The following is a 15,333-nucleotide window of genomic DNA, read 5'->3' on the forward strand; positions in this document are numbered from 1 at the left end:
TGGGCCGGATCCGGCCCCAGGGCCTTAGTTTGCCTAAGGTAAAGGTAAAGGTACCCCTGCCCGTACGGGCCAGTCTTGACAGACTCTGGGGTTGTGCGCCCATCTCACTTAAGAGGCCAGGGGCCAGCGCTGTCCGAAGACACTTCCGGGTCACGTGGCCAGCGTGACATCGCTGCTCTGGCGAGCCAGAGCTGCACACGGAAACGCCGTTTACCTTCCCGCTGATAAGCGGTCCCTATTTATCTACTTGCACCCGGAGGTGCTTTCGAACTGCTAGGTTGGCAGGCGCTGGGACCGAGCAGCGGGAGCGCACCCCGCAGCAGGGATTCGAACCGCCGACCTTTCGATCGGCAAGTCCTAGGCGCTGAGGCTTTAACCCACAGCGCCACCTGTGTCCCTTTAGTTTGCCTACTTATGCACTATTCAACAGCTATGGCTTACCTGAGTGTGTGTAATAGTTTTAGCTGCCTTTTATTCACATGCCACTGATTAGAATAATTGTATTTTAATTTTGTGACAGCAGTCACGAAATTAAAAGATGCCTGCTCCTTGGGAGAAAGGCGATGGCAAACCTAGACAGCATCTTAAAAAGCAGAGACATCACCTTGCCAACAAAGGTCCGTATAGTTAAAGCCATGGTTTTCCCAGTAGTGATGTATGGAAGTGGCAGCTGGACCATAAAGAAGGCTGATCGCCGAAGAACTGATGCTTTTGAATTATGGTGCTGGAGGAAACTCTTGAGAGTCCCATGGAATGCAAGAAGATCAAACACATCCATTCTTAAGGAAATTAGCCCGGAGTGCTCCCTGGAAGGACAGATCGTGAAGCTGAGGCTCCAATACCTTTTGGCCACCTCATGAGAAGAGAAGACTCCCTGGAAAAGACCCTGATGTTGGGAAAGATGGAGGGCACAAGGAGAAGGGGATGACAGAGGACGAGATGGTTGGACAGTGTTCTCGAAGCTACAAACATGAGTTTGACCAAACTGCGGGAGGCAGTGGAAGACAGGAGTGCCTGGCGTGCTCTGGTCCACAGGGTCACGAAGAGTCAGACACGACTAAACAACAACAACATTTATAATTTAGTTGGCACCTTTCATCCATGTTACTCAAGGCAATGAACAATATTATTTCCCTCTTCTCCTACGTCATTCCCGGTTACAAACATACTTGAAATAAAAAGCACTCAGATGGCAGGCTGGAAAAAAGCCTTTGCCTTAAACTAGGACAGAGGAAGGGAGACTAATGGTCTATGTGACTCAGTATATGTACTGTACAAAGTTAATGAGTGTGACACGCAGGGATAAAGCATAAAGCTTCACTTCTTACTGAGAATCACATTTTCTGAGTATTAGAAATTGGTTCAGTTACTGCTTTGAAACATAATAATTTTATAAAGAATTGTATAGTCTTCCAGGTTTGAGCCCCAGGTTGAGCAAAAAGATTCTTGCATTGCAGGGGGTTGGACTAGATTACCATTGGGATCCCTTCCAACTCTACAGTTCTACAACTCTATGATTGGGGGACTATACAGCCGCTGGCACCCAGATCATTCAGTTCCTGATGGAAGTTAAATGAATGCTGTTCTTGAAAGATATTACACAAGCAATTTTTTATGTTCACAGCAAGAACCTCTGGCCACTCGTGATAAAACACTCAGCCATGTCAGAAGTTCAGGTCTCATATTTTTTATCACAACTCAAAACCTTAGGTACGAATGTGGGTGAGGAGCAGGCTTTTGTTAAGGGATGCAAACTTTTGTTAGTGAGGGATAGAACCTCATTTTTGTATTGATTTGTACTGATTTTTTTGAGGGGGGAACAGCTCCCACCCCCACCCCCCGGTTATGCCCATGATGCCCTCCCTAGTGAGGTGTGTCTGTCTGCAACCTTTAGGAGTAATTCAAAACTTTCCCGTTTATCCAGTGCATGGGTAGGCAAACTAAGGCTCAGGAGCCGGAGCCGGCCCAATTGCCTTCTAAATCCAGCCCGCGGACGGTCCGGGAAACAGCGTGCTTTTACATGAATAGAATGTGTGCTTTTATTTAAAATGCATCTCTGGGTTATTTGTGGGGCATAGGAATTCGTTCATTTTTCCCCAAAAATATAGTCCGGCCCACCACAAGGCCTGAGGGACAGTGGACTGTCCCCCTGCCGAAAGTTTGCTGACCCCTGATCCGGTGCATTTGAAGGCTGACAGATACTGTCCGTGGCAATTCTGGGTTGCACCAATGCTAGTCCTACTCGGAGCAGACCCACAGGGGGTTATTTATTTTTAATAAATGTGTATATACTCATAACAATATCCAAGTGGTTTCCAACTATTATACATACACTGTATGTACGATACAATAAGTTAGTGGGTGTGACTCATTTAAATCAATAAAATCCCACGGGTTTACCCTGAGCAGGACTTAAATTGGACACAATCCCCGTTTAGCTGTGAGAGCAGGTGAATTTCTCCCCAGAGGTTTTTAAACTGCTTTTGGAAGTTCTTTTTTTGTTTGTTTAGTCGTTAATTGTATTGTTACATTACAGAAGTGTTTGCCTCCCTGGGCTCCTTTGAAATGTAGGGCTGGATTATAAATTTAAGAAATGAATACTAAGCGACCCCTGGAACGCGTGAAGGGCAGCTGAAGTGCCCCTGAGCAAGTGCAGAGCGCGTTTCCCTTGAGGATCAGATCAGAGGAGGGCTATTTTCAAACTGAGAAGAAACTGAGCCTCTCCAGACCTCTTAGTAGGCTGTAGGCTATATCGAAGTTGGGGCAAGCACTGGGGACATTTGTTTCCTTCTTTCCCTATATATCTGGGGGAGTTTTGCGACGGCGGGAGGGAAAGCCGCAATTTCCCTCAGACGGAGCTTCCCTTCAGGTCGAATAGAATCCTGCCCGCTTCCCGCCTAAATTCAACGGTCGACTCTGACGCTCCCTCAGGCGGGCGCTGAATTTAGGCGGGAAGCGGGCAGGATTCTATTTCACCCGAGGGGGGGGGGCGGAGGACCTCCGTCTGAGGGAAAACCTCGGGCCGTTTAGTTTCATATTAAGCATTAATCCGGGTTCAGTGCCTCAAAGCATCTATCTCCAAAGGCTGGGCTGGGAGAGACTCGCTGCCTGAAAACCTGGAGAGCGATTGCTGCCAGGGTTTGTGGACAATACTGAGCTCGATGGACCAAGGGGCAGATTCCTATTTTCTTGCAAATAAAGTTGGCTCGGGTCGAGGGAGGGAGTCTGCTCCGCCAGTTCCGCTGTTTCCTTTTCCTCCTCCTTTTGCCGAAGTTGGGAAAACCTTCAGATGGTACAAGGTGTACTGTACCTATGAAGTCTCCTTTCAGCGTTGCTCGCCGGCCTCATCCTGCTGACTGCTTGGCAAGGGAAAGAGATCCATTTTTCTTTTCTTTTTTTATGCAAATCCCAGCCATGCCTCTGGGGCAATTGGCCTCCTGGCCTGCAGAGGAGCTGTCTCTTTCTAAACTTGTTTATGCACGCTGGATCGCCCCCGTTTCGGGTTCCGCCTTTACTGAAATTTTTAATCGTGTTGGAAGGGGGAGGTGGCTCAAGGCGAAACAAACGCTCCCGCTAGGTTCTTTCTTTGGCCGCATTTGGTTTGCTTTTTGGCTGCTGGTTTGTTTCTTTATTTATTTTGGCAAGTTGGCCATGTGGACGCATTGCAAGCCGAAGCTGTCAAACTGCGAAGTTTGGTTGCAAAGCTTAGGGCAAGCAGGGAATCAAAAGTGCAAAGCTTGGGGCAAGAGGCGAATCGCGTTTTCCAAAGGCTGGAATCAGCAAGTGGAGCCCATGGATCAAAAATGCTCCTCACAACACCCAAGGGAGCTTTTTGCCAGGAAAGAAATTGGGGTCTTTTGTCAAGAACAGCCTAGGATTGGAAATCCATACCTGGAAGATGCTTTTCTTCAGGATTACTTGAAATCACAGCTACCCACTGAGGTCTGTATTTTATATATCATCATATATACATAGACACACAGATATATATTTAATGCATGTGCACGTGCGCACACACACACAATGTTCTGTGACATCTAGAGACTCCTAGAATTGTAGAATTAGAAGGGACTCCAAGGGTAATCTCATCCAACCCCCTACAATGCAAGAATCTCAGCTCGTTTGCACAGACAATTTACATGGATTTGATTACTTACTCTGATTTTTAAAAAAGCAAGACTGAGACTCTTAGGGCAGCACCCCATTCATCCAAATGTAGAAGCCTACACTGAATTCCAAAGCTGTCCTTGAATACCCTCCAATATTTCACAAATGGAAATGGAGACAGGTTAATAAAATTCCTATTCCTATACCAAGGACCGCTGCACAAGCAACCACTGTCTTTTGCATATTGCTAAAGGTTCTGTTCTCTCACGTGTGTTAATTGACCCTACATAGGAAGGTACCTTCCACTGAATCAAACCAATTGGCCTATCTAGCTCAGTACCGGTATATTTGACTGGCAACAGCTCTCCAGGGGTTTGGACAGGGAACCTTTCCCAGCCCTACCTGGAGCCACCATTGGGGATTGAACTAGGGACCTTTTGTCTGCAAAGCAGATGCTCTTCCCCTGAGTTACAACAAAGTATTTTGCAATCCACTGATTTAAAAGTCAAATGGGTGTTTGTTCTTTGCTTAAAAGTTATGCAAGAATCAAGCAGTTTGCCCTGTTCCCAAGCGGCTGTCCACAGTTAAAAAGAAACCTCACTAGTTGAAGTAGGTGAAAAGTGAACTATGTATGGGTCATTATGTATGTGCAGTTATTAAGCAGTAACTTTTATAAGTGCAAGACAGTCTCCCAAGCCATGTTTTGGAGGAAAGTCCAAAAGTACAGGCAGTGGGGTTGATTCTTTATAACATAGGCACATTTCAAATAACAGCAGCACATAACACCAAGTTTAAAAGGATCAGTATAAGAGACAGGTGAGGTCAAACAGCTTGCTGCTTGCTGTGATGTTTTTATTTTATTTATTTTATTTTTATTTATTTATTTATTTATTTATACATACATACATACATACATACATACATATATACATACTTGTCCATCTGCCCACATTCTTTTACTTTGCAGGTGTTTGCTGATGTAAGTTTGGACCTTGAACAGTTTGGGGCTCGAGTGAAGGATGAAATTGATCTCCTGGGACACGAGTGTGAGATAAACCCTCCACAACTTAAGCAGTTTGATGCCTGGGGGCGGCGTGTGGATGAAATTATCACCTGCCCAGCCTGGAAGAGGATGAAGGAGATCTCGGCTGAGGAGGGGCTGATTGCTGAGGCTTATGAAAGGAGATACTCTAACTGGAGGTACAAATTTAGTTGACACCTTCAGACTCATTTGGCCACACTTCAGGGCGGCAAACATGTCCATATACCTCCAGTGCCATTCAAAATGAAATGTCCCTACAGTGGGGATAGTGACACTTTTCTAGAGGAAAGCACTCCCACAGCATGTAATGATTGGCGACCGATTTGGATTGCTTTAAAAGTCAGCAAGGCAAATTCATGTAAGGCTACTATCAGTGGCTAGATGGCTATGTTCTGCCTCCGCTGTTGAAGGCAGTAAGCCTCTGAACCCCATTTGCTGGGAATTGGAAGTGGGAAGACTGCTGTTGTACTCATGTTCTGCTTGTGAGCTTCTCATTGAGGCATCTAGTTGTCCAATATGAGAACAGAGTGCTGAACCTGATAGGCCTTTAGCCAAGCTCTTCTTGTGTTCTTGTGTAGCTGTAATCCAGCTGAAATCTCTCTATAGCAAATATATTTTCCACTTGGCATTTCTAAATTCAGCAAGGCTTTGTTTTTCCTTCACAGCCGTGTTCATCAGATTGCCAAACTGTACCTTTTCGCACCTTCTTCTGGTACTTTTTCAGCTCCTCTGGCCATGACTGATGGAGCAGCAAAAGTAATCGAGGTGAGATCACAAGTCAGTGCTCAGCAGGTAGATCACTATATTGCATTGCTCTGAATTAGACTAAGTTGGAGGTTCATTTCTGGAATGCTGCTACCAAAGTAAAACGCCCTACCCATAAGTTCCCCTTACCAAATAACAAAACCCCTATCCACAACACAGAATGGAAGGCAAAGGCCGGGGGTGGGGCTCCAAATTTTGGCCTTGCACAGGGTGCCACTGAAATTTAAAAGATCAAAGTCTAACCCTAACTATCTGGAGTTGTTGTGTAAGACCTCTGTGGGAAAGGTCCCTTGCCTGACTTTGCAGCCCACCCAGCCCTAGCCAGACTGTCATGGACTGGTTGGATGCAGAGGAGTGGTGGGAGGCACCAGCAAGGGAACCACTAGGCAAAGAAGGCTCAGAGCCAGGGCATTTGTGGTAGGACAATGATGCAGGGTCAGAGGAAAGTGTTGAAAGCTGAATAAGCAACAGGGTTTTGTGAGCAGAAAGAGGCTGTGGCGGAGGGCAGCCGAGCCTCAGAGGTGTCAGAGGAATGGGGCCAGGAGACAGAAATGAAGCAGGCTGCTGAAGAATTCAGGGAGTCTCCCCCTCCTGCTGAGACCAGCTCTCCTCCCACCTGGTCTCCCAAGGCATGCAGTGGAATAAAGAGGGAGGAGCAACAAATGACAGGACAAAGGAGCTTTGGGCTGCTGTGGAAGGAACCAGGAGAGGAAATCCTGTTGTTCTTTCTCCCGTCTGTTTCCTTCAACTCCCAACAGTCCTTGGGTATCCCCAAACCCCTCAAAGAAGTTTTTATCCACTTGACATCACGTGACCCTGCCAAATTCTGGACTTCTGGCCAGTGGATGACTGAACGCAGAGGGGGCTCTGATGTTGGTAAGTGTACCCCAAAATGAGTAGTGGTGCAGTTAGATAATGTTATATACCATCAGCCTAATGGTCTGTTGAGGCAAGGAGAGAGGTCATTTAGATGGCCATGTGTATAACGTCTGTTGAGAAATGCACAAATAACATTTCTCCCACCACCCCAACACCTCTTCCATTCCATGCTTTTAACTGCTTCCACATTTCTAATGGAAAAGAAAAACAAACAAATGAGAAACAGTTTACCAACCTGGTAATAAGAAAGATAATACTCTAAGCATGTGCAGTCTCACAGTTTAAAAATTCAATTAACTCACAGCACCACCATGACTTTATGAATAAAATTTGATAGTTTCTAATGCTTTCTCATGTGATTCTGTTAAACTTGAACTCAGATCTATCCGCAGGCTTCTGGGGAAACCCAGCCAGATGGGCGGGGTATAAATAATAAATTATTATTATTATGTTACATAGGCCAGGCCCATAGTAATCACCATGGCAACATTGCTGGTGGGAAGGTAATATATAACCAATCCTATGGATTGCAAACATTGTAGCTGTTTAAGTTTTCCTATTGCTTAAGTTTCACCTTAGGAACATAGGAAGCTGTCTTATACAGAGTCAGTATTCTCTACACAGACTGGCAGCTTTGTCCAGGGCTTGGGGCAGGGGTTTTTGCCAGCCCTACCTAGAAATGCTGGGGTTTGATCCTGGGAACTTCTGCATATGAAGCAGGTGCCATGACCTTTTCCCAAAGTTACTGAGGTGCCAGCTTCTTTTTTCACTACACTGCTGAATGATGTTGCTTTTTCTTCAGCTTGAAGCCAGTGCTGGTTATTTGTGAAGATCAGCAGCAGCTAAGACTGGGTGTTCTTTTCTTGCAGCTAGTGGCACAGAGACAGTAGCCCTGGAACTCCCTGATGGCAGCTACAGTCTCCATGGCTTGAAATGGTTTACTTCGGCCACCGATGCAGATATAACTTTGACACTGGCAAGGAGCGTGACTGCTGATGGACAAATACAGCAGGTCAGATTCCTAACTGGGGAAACTGAAGGACCAGCTCACAAGCAGTAATCAGTAATGTGGAAGTGGGGTGAGAAACAGGGTCCTTCACTGGCCATTTTGACAGGCGTTGGGGCCACTTACCTGCCCCTCACCTGACATCACATGATCCATTGGGCTTTGCTGTGTTAATCAGCTGATCAGCGCTTATAGCAAGACGCACTTTGGGCAGGAATCAGCTGCACTAAGAAGCTCTGAGAACTCTGTAGCACAGCCAATCCCTGCTGGGCTTGTATCATTACCGAACAGCTGATCAGCACTGACAGCAAACCTTGTTTGCTAAGAAACTAGCCAGCGTAGTACACTTTAAGGATCCTGATTGTTCCCTTACAGCCATGTCTTTACCTGCCACATACTCATTTCACGTACGATGTCAGGTGAGGATCAGGTGGGCTTGGTTTGCAGAAAACAGCTTCACAGGCCAAAGAGAACCCTTGCCTGGCCTAATTTGGTTCACAGACTGGAAGTTTCCCATTGCTGAACTAATGTATTGCACAATGTATTCATTCTAGCTCCATTGATACCAGTCAGTGTTTCTGACCTTTGCCTTCTCGGCTGCAGGGCTCCCAAGGTCTGTCTCTGTTCTACCTGAAGATGCGCAATGAGGAAAGGAAGCTGAATGGGATTGAGATACAACGGCTGAAAGACAAGCTGGGCACAAGGCAACTGCCGACCGCAGAGCTCCTCCTAAATGGAGCCAAGTCACTCAAGGTGAGCAAAAAGAAAAAGGTGTGGAGGAAAACTTCCTCCAAAGCTCAGATTCTACTTCCCTGGTATGAGACAAATGAAAGCAAGGTGCTCTGGAGCAGGGCAGCTCTCTGTGGATTTTGCCCATGCATGGAGCTGCCATGCAGGTGCAGAAGCAGACATCTAACAGCCAAAGCAGCATGGATGAGAATTTCCGCCTCCTTAGGAAGACCAAGTTACTAGGGAAAAAAAACAGCATCAAACTGTTGAACAATGCCTTCTGGAGTACTATGGTACTCAGAGGAAGACTAAGAGCAGGCCAATGCACTCTGTGGCCTCTACCTTACAATCTCCTCACAGATGGGGAACCTCAGACCTGGAGGCCAAATGCGGTGCTCCAGCTCTCTCTATCTGGGCCTTAAAACTCCTCAGGCCACACACCCTACTGCCCTACTTATACTCCAAGGGCTTTTTTTTCTGGCCAGGGTGGAATGTGTCCTTGAACTCCAATAATGGCCTTTGTCTGGATGGAGAATAAAGAGGTGTGTGTGTTGAAAGTAGATTATTGTCCATGATCACTTTTGCCTTTGGTCCCATCCACCACTGGCATCCTCGAAAATTCGTTCCTTGGCCTTCATGCCCTTTCTGCTTCTGTTACGCAGATCCTTACCAGAGAATTGCATCAATCATTTCTTAGCATGTTTCAGGTTTGTTTTGCTTACTGAGCTGCCTCCTCACCCCATTCCTTGTGTTTATACGCTATGAGCTGCTCTTCCCTTCCTAATGGCTAGATATGTATCTATGCAACTGTGCTGTGTGTACGTATTTCTTGACTGAAGAATTTGTGCAGAGTTCCCACTGCTCTGCTTAGGAGTTACGGGCAGGCGGAAAGGGTATTATAGGCTTTTATGCTCCAGAGAGAACATGAGAGAAAGCAAAGAGATTCCCTTTTACTAAATTGCAATCCAGACCATGCTAATTAACCTTATTCTGGCTTTTTCTGCTTCATGCTTCCAGATCTCTGCAGAGGGCCGGGGTGTGGCTTCCATTGTAAACATGATGACCATCACTAGGATCCACAATGTCATTTGTGCAGTTGCGTGCATGAGAAGGTAATTCATGTCCTCTTCCCTAAGACCTACTGGGCCCTTGGGCTTAATTATGGCTCTTTGAATCATGCTGCTGTCTGAATAAGCATTAAAGTAAGATGAGGCTGGCTGTGAAAATGCTGTTAAGAAACTCCTGGTTTCCAAATTGTGGTGTTAAACTACAGTTCCCAGGATTCCTTTGAGACAAACATGTACTTGCAGTGTATGGTGCAGATGGTAACGTCCATGTTACTATCTCTCAAATAAAAGCACTGCTTGTGAGCTACAATTAGCTACCTCAATCAGAAATCTACACAGAGGAAGAATGAGGAACCTGAGACACTCCAGATGTTGTTAGACTACAGCTCCCATCATTGCTGACCATTGGCCATGCTGGCTGGGGCTGGTGCAAGTTGTAGACCAGCAACATCTGGGAGGCCACTCCTCTCAACAGCTGTGGCCTTTGCGACCTTGGGGCATATCTTCTCACATGTGACCTTTGCATTTAATTAGCTAAAAATTGCCTTCCATCTCCAGAGTGATCACCCTGGCAAGGGATTATGCCACCAAGAGGGAAGCCTTTGGAAAACCCCTGGAGGCTCACCCTTTGCACATGCAGACTTTGGCTCGAATGGAGGTGAGCATTCGGAGGTGCTGGTTTTGTTTGACCTTGACCCTTGAGGTCTCCCCTGCCACCTACAAAGCACATGAGACTCCTCTCCACATTCACGTTCCTCTTGGTCGTGAGGTGAAGATGGTCTTTTCTCTCTCCCTTGAAAAGCCCATGGAGCCAAAGGAGGAAGTTGGAAGAGTGAGGTTCTTTCTCACAACCTCTTTCAGCTCCATGTTCTTTTCAGACCTCAGATAAATTCTGTTGGATCTAGCAGCTCCCTTAGAAAACCAAAATGTCTGTGTTTTTCTCTGTCTCAAGGTGGGGTGGGAGCTTACCAGTGGGAGTGCAAAAAGAAGTGAGCAAAGGTGGTGGCAGTGGCTCTCCAGGATTTCAGGCAGGGAACCTGGATATATCAGGCACTAACCAGGATTTCCGGCAGCCCTACCTGGATATGTCTCACATCAGACTTGGGACCTAATGCATGCTAGGCAAATGCTCTACCATTAAGCTAAAATCCTTAAGACATAGGAAGCTGCCTTAAACTGAGTAAGACATCGTTTTCCATCTAGTTCATTACTGTCTACATTATCTGGCACTGGATTTCCAGTGTTTCAGGCAGGGAACACTTCCAGCCCTACCTGAATATTCCAGGGATTCATCCTGGGACTTTCTGTATGCCAAGCAGGTGTTCTGCCACTCAGCTACCACCCTTGCCCAATATGAAATCCTTCTTTCTGCAGCCAAGTGGTACTTGTTGTAAGACCATTGTGTGCTCCTCCACCCTGCCCCAATGATCCCACGCTGTCTTGCTCCTGCAGGTTCAAGCTCGAGGAGCATTCCTGCTGATGATGGAGATAGGGAAATTGCTTGGACTGGAAGAAACCAAGAAGGAGACTGAACAGGACCAGCACATGCTTAGGCTGCTGACGTCTGTTGCGAAACTTTACACTGGGAAACAAGTACCATACTGTTTCAAGGCCTAGAATTTGGTTTCATGGTTTAGTTACATATTGGGCTCTGAAGCAAAAAGGGAGGATTCACAGAGGAGCCAGATGCTAATTGTGGGAGAGAAGAGGAAAGGAAAGGAAAGAACAAAACTTGGTAATTGTTTAATGGCCAAGTGGTTGTGAAATAGTAACACCCTGCCAGGGTAAGCGTATTCAAGAAATTGAACTATTATAAACATATTGGAAAGATAGCTACTCAGATGTTTTGCTGGATGGCTTCTGCCCTAGGGTGGTCCCTTAGCCTTGATCCTCTTTTCAACAAGCCTTTCCCATCCCCAGATTCTAGACAGTGCAAAGTGGGATAGTGCAAATGTGCTGCATTTGACCTTCCCACAACCCAGTCTGCTGACAGGTCTGTAATGCGCTTTAGGTGTATATGAAGTTGTCAGAGATGGGCGGAGACCAGGGGCAGATCTCTGGGTGTTAAAAGTAATGGGATGTGCACATACCACATGTCTTTGTTGCAGGCTGTTGCAGTTACCTCAGAAGGGCTGGAGTGTTTTGGAGGCCAGGGCTACATGGAAGATACAGGCCTGGCAGGAATTTTACGGGATGCCCAGGTATTAAGCCACACACCCACACCCTCCAAAAAAGGCATTTTAGCTTTTCCTTCTTTTAGCAGCCTATATCCTATAGCAGTGCTGTTGAGGTAGAGCAGGGAACAAAAACTGGCTTCAGAATCTTCGTGGTGGCTCCATTATTTGGAGTCTACAGGGGCTTAGACATTGCTTGTCACAGTGGTCTAAGCTCACAATAGAATTAGTTATTTTCACTCTTCTTTCAGGTAAAGGTTCTGCAGTTCAAAAATGTACTCTCTGCATCTATTTCTTCAGGATTAAGAATGCACCAGCTGTTGATACAGAATGTCTTAGAAAGAGCAGCTTCAAACTGTGTCCCTACAGCTTGTAACTGGATTTACGCGCCAAATACCAGGGACTTCAATTTAACGGCAGGTGTTAATCATGAGTTAGATACAATCCCTTAGTGCCAATGTTATTTCTTCAAAGATGAATATTTATAGTAAGCCAATATAAGTCTCCTGAGATGCCCCAACCTTCTGTCTGCTGTAACGAATGAACACAGCTGGCAGATTGTGAAAGATGGACCAGTTCTCAGCACTTTCAAGGAATAGTTATGCAAACATAAACAGGCTATATTTGGGAGGGGCATTCAAAAATATTAGTTGGAGGACAATCCCTTCTCTATTGCAAAGCACATCCGGGATACTGCATTTCATCAGAGAAGGCCTGGGGGCACGTGTCACCATTCCACTCTCACTTGTTAACAGCGGTCTTCTGTTCTTTTTTGGTGGCCGGGGGCGAGTATGCACTGGGCGGGGACCGGACATGCAGGGCCCAGAGAATCCACCATGCCAGGTTTCCCTCACCGCCAACACTGCTAAGTGTACGTACATGGGGCATGGAGGGTTCACGGAGCCTGCGTGCTAGTTCACCCCTGGCCACCAGAATCAAGCGGGGCTACACCCCTGCCCACCCATGTAGGGAGAAGCCTGGCTGACCGACATGGCCCTTGGCTGGCAAATCCCCATCCCACCCTGACGCTGGCCAGGCAGACATTCAGCAAGGGGGCTGGGACACAGCTGTCAGGCCAGGCTCCAGGGCTGAGAGACCCCCAGCAGCAGGCAGGTGGGACAGGAATCCCTGTGTGGCTCACACCCCCTTAAAATCATGCGCTTGCTGCTCTCCCCCCTGCCCCATGCTATTCCCTGGCTTGTTAATATAGTCTGGATCGGAACATTAAAGATGATAGAAAGCAGCTGTCGGGAAAGAGCTCAGCATCCTCTGCTACCCATTTTCCAACTCAAAACCATGCTGACCAGTGTATTTTGTGACCAGAAAGGGCAATTTGTTTTTCAGCTTTCTACATTTATTTTCTTCAGTCTTTGCCAGCTTGGTGCCCTCCAGTTGTTTTGGACTTCAATTCTTGGCAGTCCCAGCCAGCACAGCCATAGAATGCTAGAGCTGGTGAGAGTTATAGTCCAAAACGTCTGGAGAGTGACAGACTGGCAGAGATTGATATATTGCAGGGATTTCAGGAGTGATATTTCAAGTGGAGTGACATGCAGTTGTTCTTACTCTTCTCTCCATTACTAGTCTAACATCTCAACTTTCCCTCAACGTCTTAGATTTTGGCTTCCTTCCCTTGTCACTTTGTTTGCTGTCCCACTTTTCTCTGACTCCCTGACAGGTGCTAACTATCTGGGAAGGAACAACCAATATCCTCTCTCTGGATGTTCTGCGCTCCCTAGTCAAGAGCCAAGGAAAAGTGCTGGATGCATTTTTCTCTACTGCCCAGGTGAGCATGCCTCAACAAGGACACTTTACTGTTAATGTCACTGCTACAAATGTAATCCTAAACTATGCCTACCTTCCAACCTGGTGCCTTCCTAATGGTTTTGACTGCAATTCCCAACAGCCATGGCCAACAGAGTTGTGCTGGCACGGGCTGATGGTATGTGTGTGTTGTGTGGTTTTCTTAAACTTATATTCTAGCCTTCCACCCAAAGGACCCCAGTAAGCAAGCAAGCAGGCAATAAAACAATTAAACATCTTAAAAACCATTCCAGTACAGATGCAGACTGGGAAATATATCCACTTAAAAGGCTTGTTGAAAGAGGAAGGTCTTCAGCAGGTACCAAAAAGGCAACAGAATTGGCACATAATGTTCAAAGGGAGCAGATTCCAAAGGGCAGGTGCCAGAACCCTAAAGACCTGATTATTACAATGTGTGGAATGAACCTCCTGCTAAGATGGCATCTGCAGAAGGCCCTCACCTCCAGAGCATAATCATTGACTGGGTATATAGGGGGTGAGATGAACGTTCAGGTACCGTGGTCCCAAGGTCTATAGGGTTTTATACACCAAAGCCAACACATTGAACGTAGCCTAGCTTGTGGCTGAATCCATCTGGAGGGCACCATGCTGGGGAAGGCTGCATTAAGCCACTGTTAAGATTGCAGAAGGTGGAAAGGAGTGCATAAGCCACATCCATTCCTGTGCCCTCAGCTGTGATGAAGAGATTGCAGCAATTTGTATGTGCTGGGGTGGTTTTCAAAGAGACAAAGCTAAAATATCATAAGTATAAAGACGAATGGTTGTTTTCTAGAGTTTGTGAATAGACATGTGTGTAATTGGGGCCAAATATTTAAGAAATCACTGTACTTTTTAACCATCATGCTGGCTGGGGCTAACATGAGTTATAGTCCGAAAGGCAGAGGGGAACAGGTTGAGGAGCAGGCCACTATTAAGAGGTGACGAAAACATCTAGCATAGATGGCTTGATTCTTAGCCATGCTGTCAAATGGAAGGTTATACCAGTTGCACTTACACACTGCAGCCGACACACTAAAATGTCATGAAACACAGTTTGGAAAGCTCTGACTCAAGGTTTGACGTATTTGATCCTGGCTGAATTTTTGTATTTCATTCCATCTAACATCATGTGTGTTTATTCTATGACAAGGGAGGGGGACATGACCCTCCAGATGTGATTCGGAAGCTGCAACATGGGATTTGGAGTCTCCATCAGCTAGCTGGCATGGGCATGATTCAGGAATGATAGGTATAGTCTAAAAATAGCTGGAGGTCTACAGACTCCCCCCTCCCCATTGCACTATGTGATAAAGTGGACTCAAGTTCTTAAAAGTTTATGTCATACTAACAACTGTAAATCCTTTAAGGTACCCCAAGCCTCTTTCTTGTTCAGATCAACATAGATGTCTGGAAAAAAATGTAAACTTTGGTTCAGATTTGCTAACAGCTGAAAAGATGGTTTAGATTGGACAGCAGTACTGGCTGTTTCAAGAAACACTGATTACCATACGATTGATTTCCTTGCAGGCCAGGTTGAAGGTGGCGCTTAGCGTCTCTGAACTGGAACTTTCTGTGCAAATAGTTCAAAATGCTCTCCACAAACTCAAACAGTTCACTCAGAAAATAAGCTTAAAGGGGGAAGCCGGGATGCAGCTGTCTGCAAGAGACTTTGCCTATGCTCTGGCACGGATCTATGGAGGTAATGAAAAATGCTGTTAAATAATCACTTTGCCACCTTACTACAGAATGATGTAGATTTCAGTG

At 46.2% G+C, this 15,333-nt stretch overlaps 1 protein-coding gene and 1 long non-coding RNA gene across 5 annotated transcripts in view; one reads left to right on the forward strand and one right to left on the reverse strand.

Moving 5' to 3' along the window:
* The window catches only part of LOC309359162, a 51,653-nt gene that overhangs the window by 31,963 nt on the left and 4,357 nt on the right, over nucleotides 1-15,333 (reverse strand). Inside the window, exon 2 of the long non-coding RNA XR_014163751.1 lies at nucleotides 843-1,705. This is a non-coding gene — a long non-coding RNA (uncharacterized lncRNA). The remainder of the gene's footprint in view (nucleotides 1-842; nucleotides 1,706-15,333) is intronic.
* The window catches only part of LOC309358959 (acyl-CoA dehydrogenase family member 11-like), a 28,336-nt gene continuing 16,314 nt past the window's right edge, over nucleotides 3,312-15,333 (forward strand). The window contains exons 1-13 of one of the 4 annotated variants that reach the window (XM_081892298.1): nucleotides 3,513-3,942; nucleotides 5,075-5,307; nucleotides 5,815-5,914; nucleotides 6,673-6,790; nucleotides 7,663-7,805; nucleotides 8,403-8,552; nucleotides 9,546-9,640; nucleotides 10,154-10,253; nucleotides 11,048-11,188; nucleotides 11,704-11,796; nucleotides 12,021-12,185; nucleotides 13,445-13,552; nucleotides 15,097-15,268. In XM_081892298.1, the coding sequence (XP_081748424.1) occupies nucleotides 3,652-3,942; nucleotides 5,075-5,307; nucleotides 5,815-5,914; nucleotides 6,673-6,790; nucleotides 7,663-7,805; nucleotides 8,403-8,552; nucleotides 9,546-9,640; nucleotides 10,154-10,253; nucleotides 11,048-11,188; nucleotides 11,704-11,796; nucleotides 12,021-12,185; nucleotides 13,445-13,552; nucleotides 15,097-15,268 (1,909 nt within the window). In that variant the 5' untranslated portion in view covers nucleotides 3,513-3,651. Of the gene's footprint in view, nucleotides 3,943-5,074; nucleotides 5,308-5,814; nucleotides 5,915-6,672; nucleotides 6,791-7,662; nucleotides 7,806-8,402; nucleotides 8,553-9,545; nucleotides 9,641-10,153; nucleotides 10,254-11,047; nucleotides 11,189-11,703; nucleotides 11,797-12,020; nucleotides 12,613-13,444; nucleotides 13,553-15,096; nucleotides 15,269-15,333 lie in introns of those variants that run through there. The other 3 variants (XM_081892299.1, XR_014163674.1, XM_081892300.1) reach the window with 3 other exon arrangements.

The sequence above is a fragment of the Podarcis melisellensis genome, assembly GCF_964234715.1.
Source record: "Podarcis melisellensis genome assembly, chromosome: 16".
Taxonomy (NCBI): Eukaryota; Metazoa; Chordata; class Lepidosauria; order Squamata; family Lacertidae; genus Podarcis; species Podarcis melisellensis.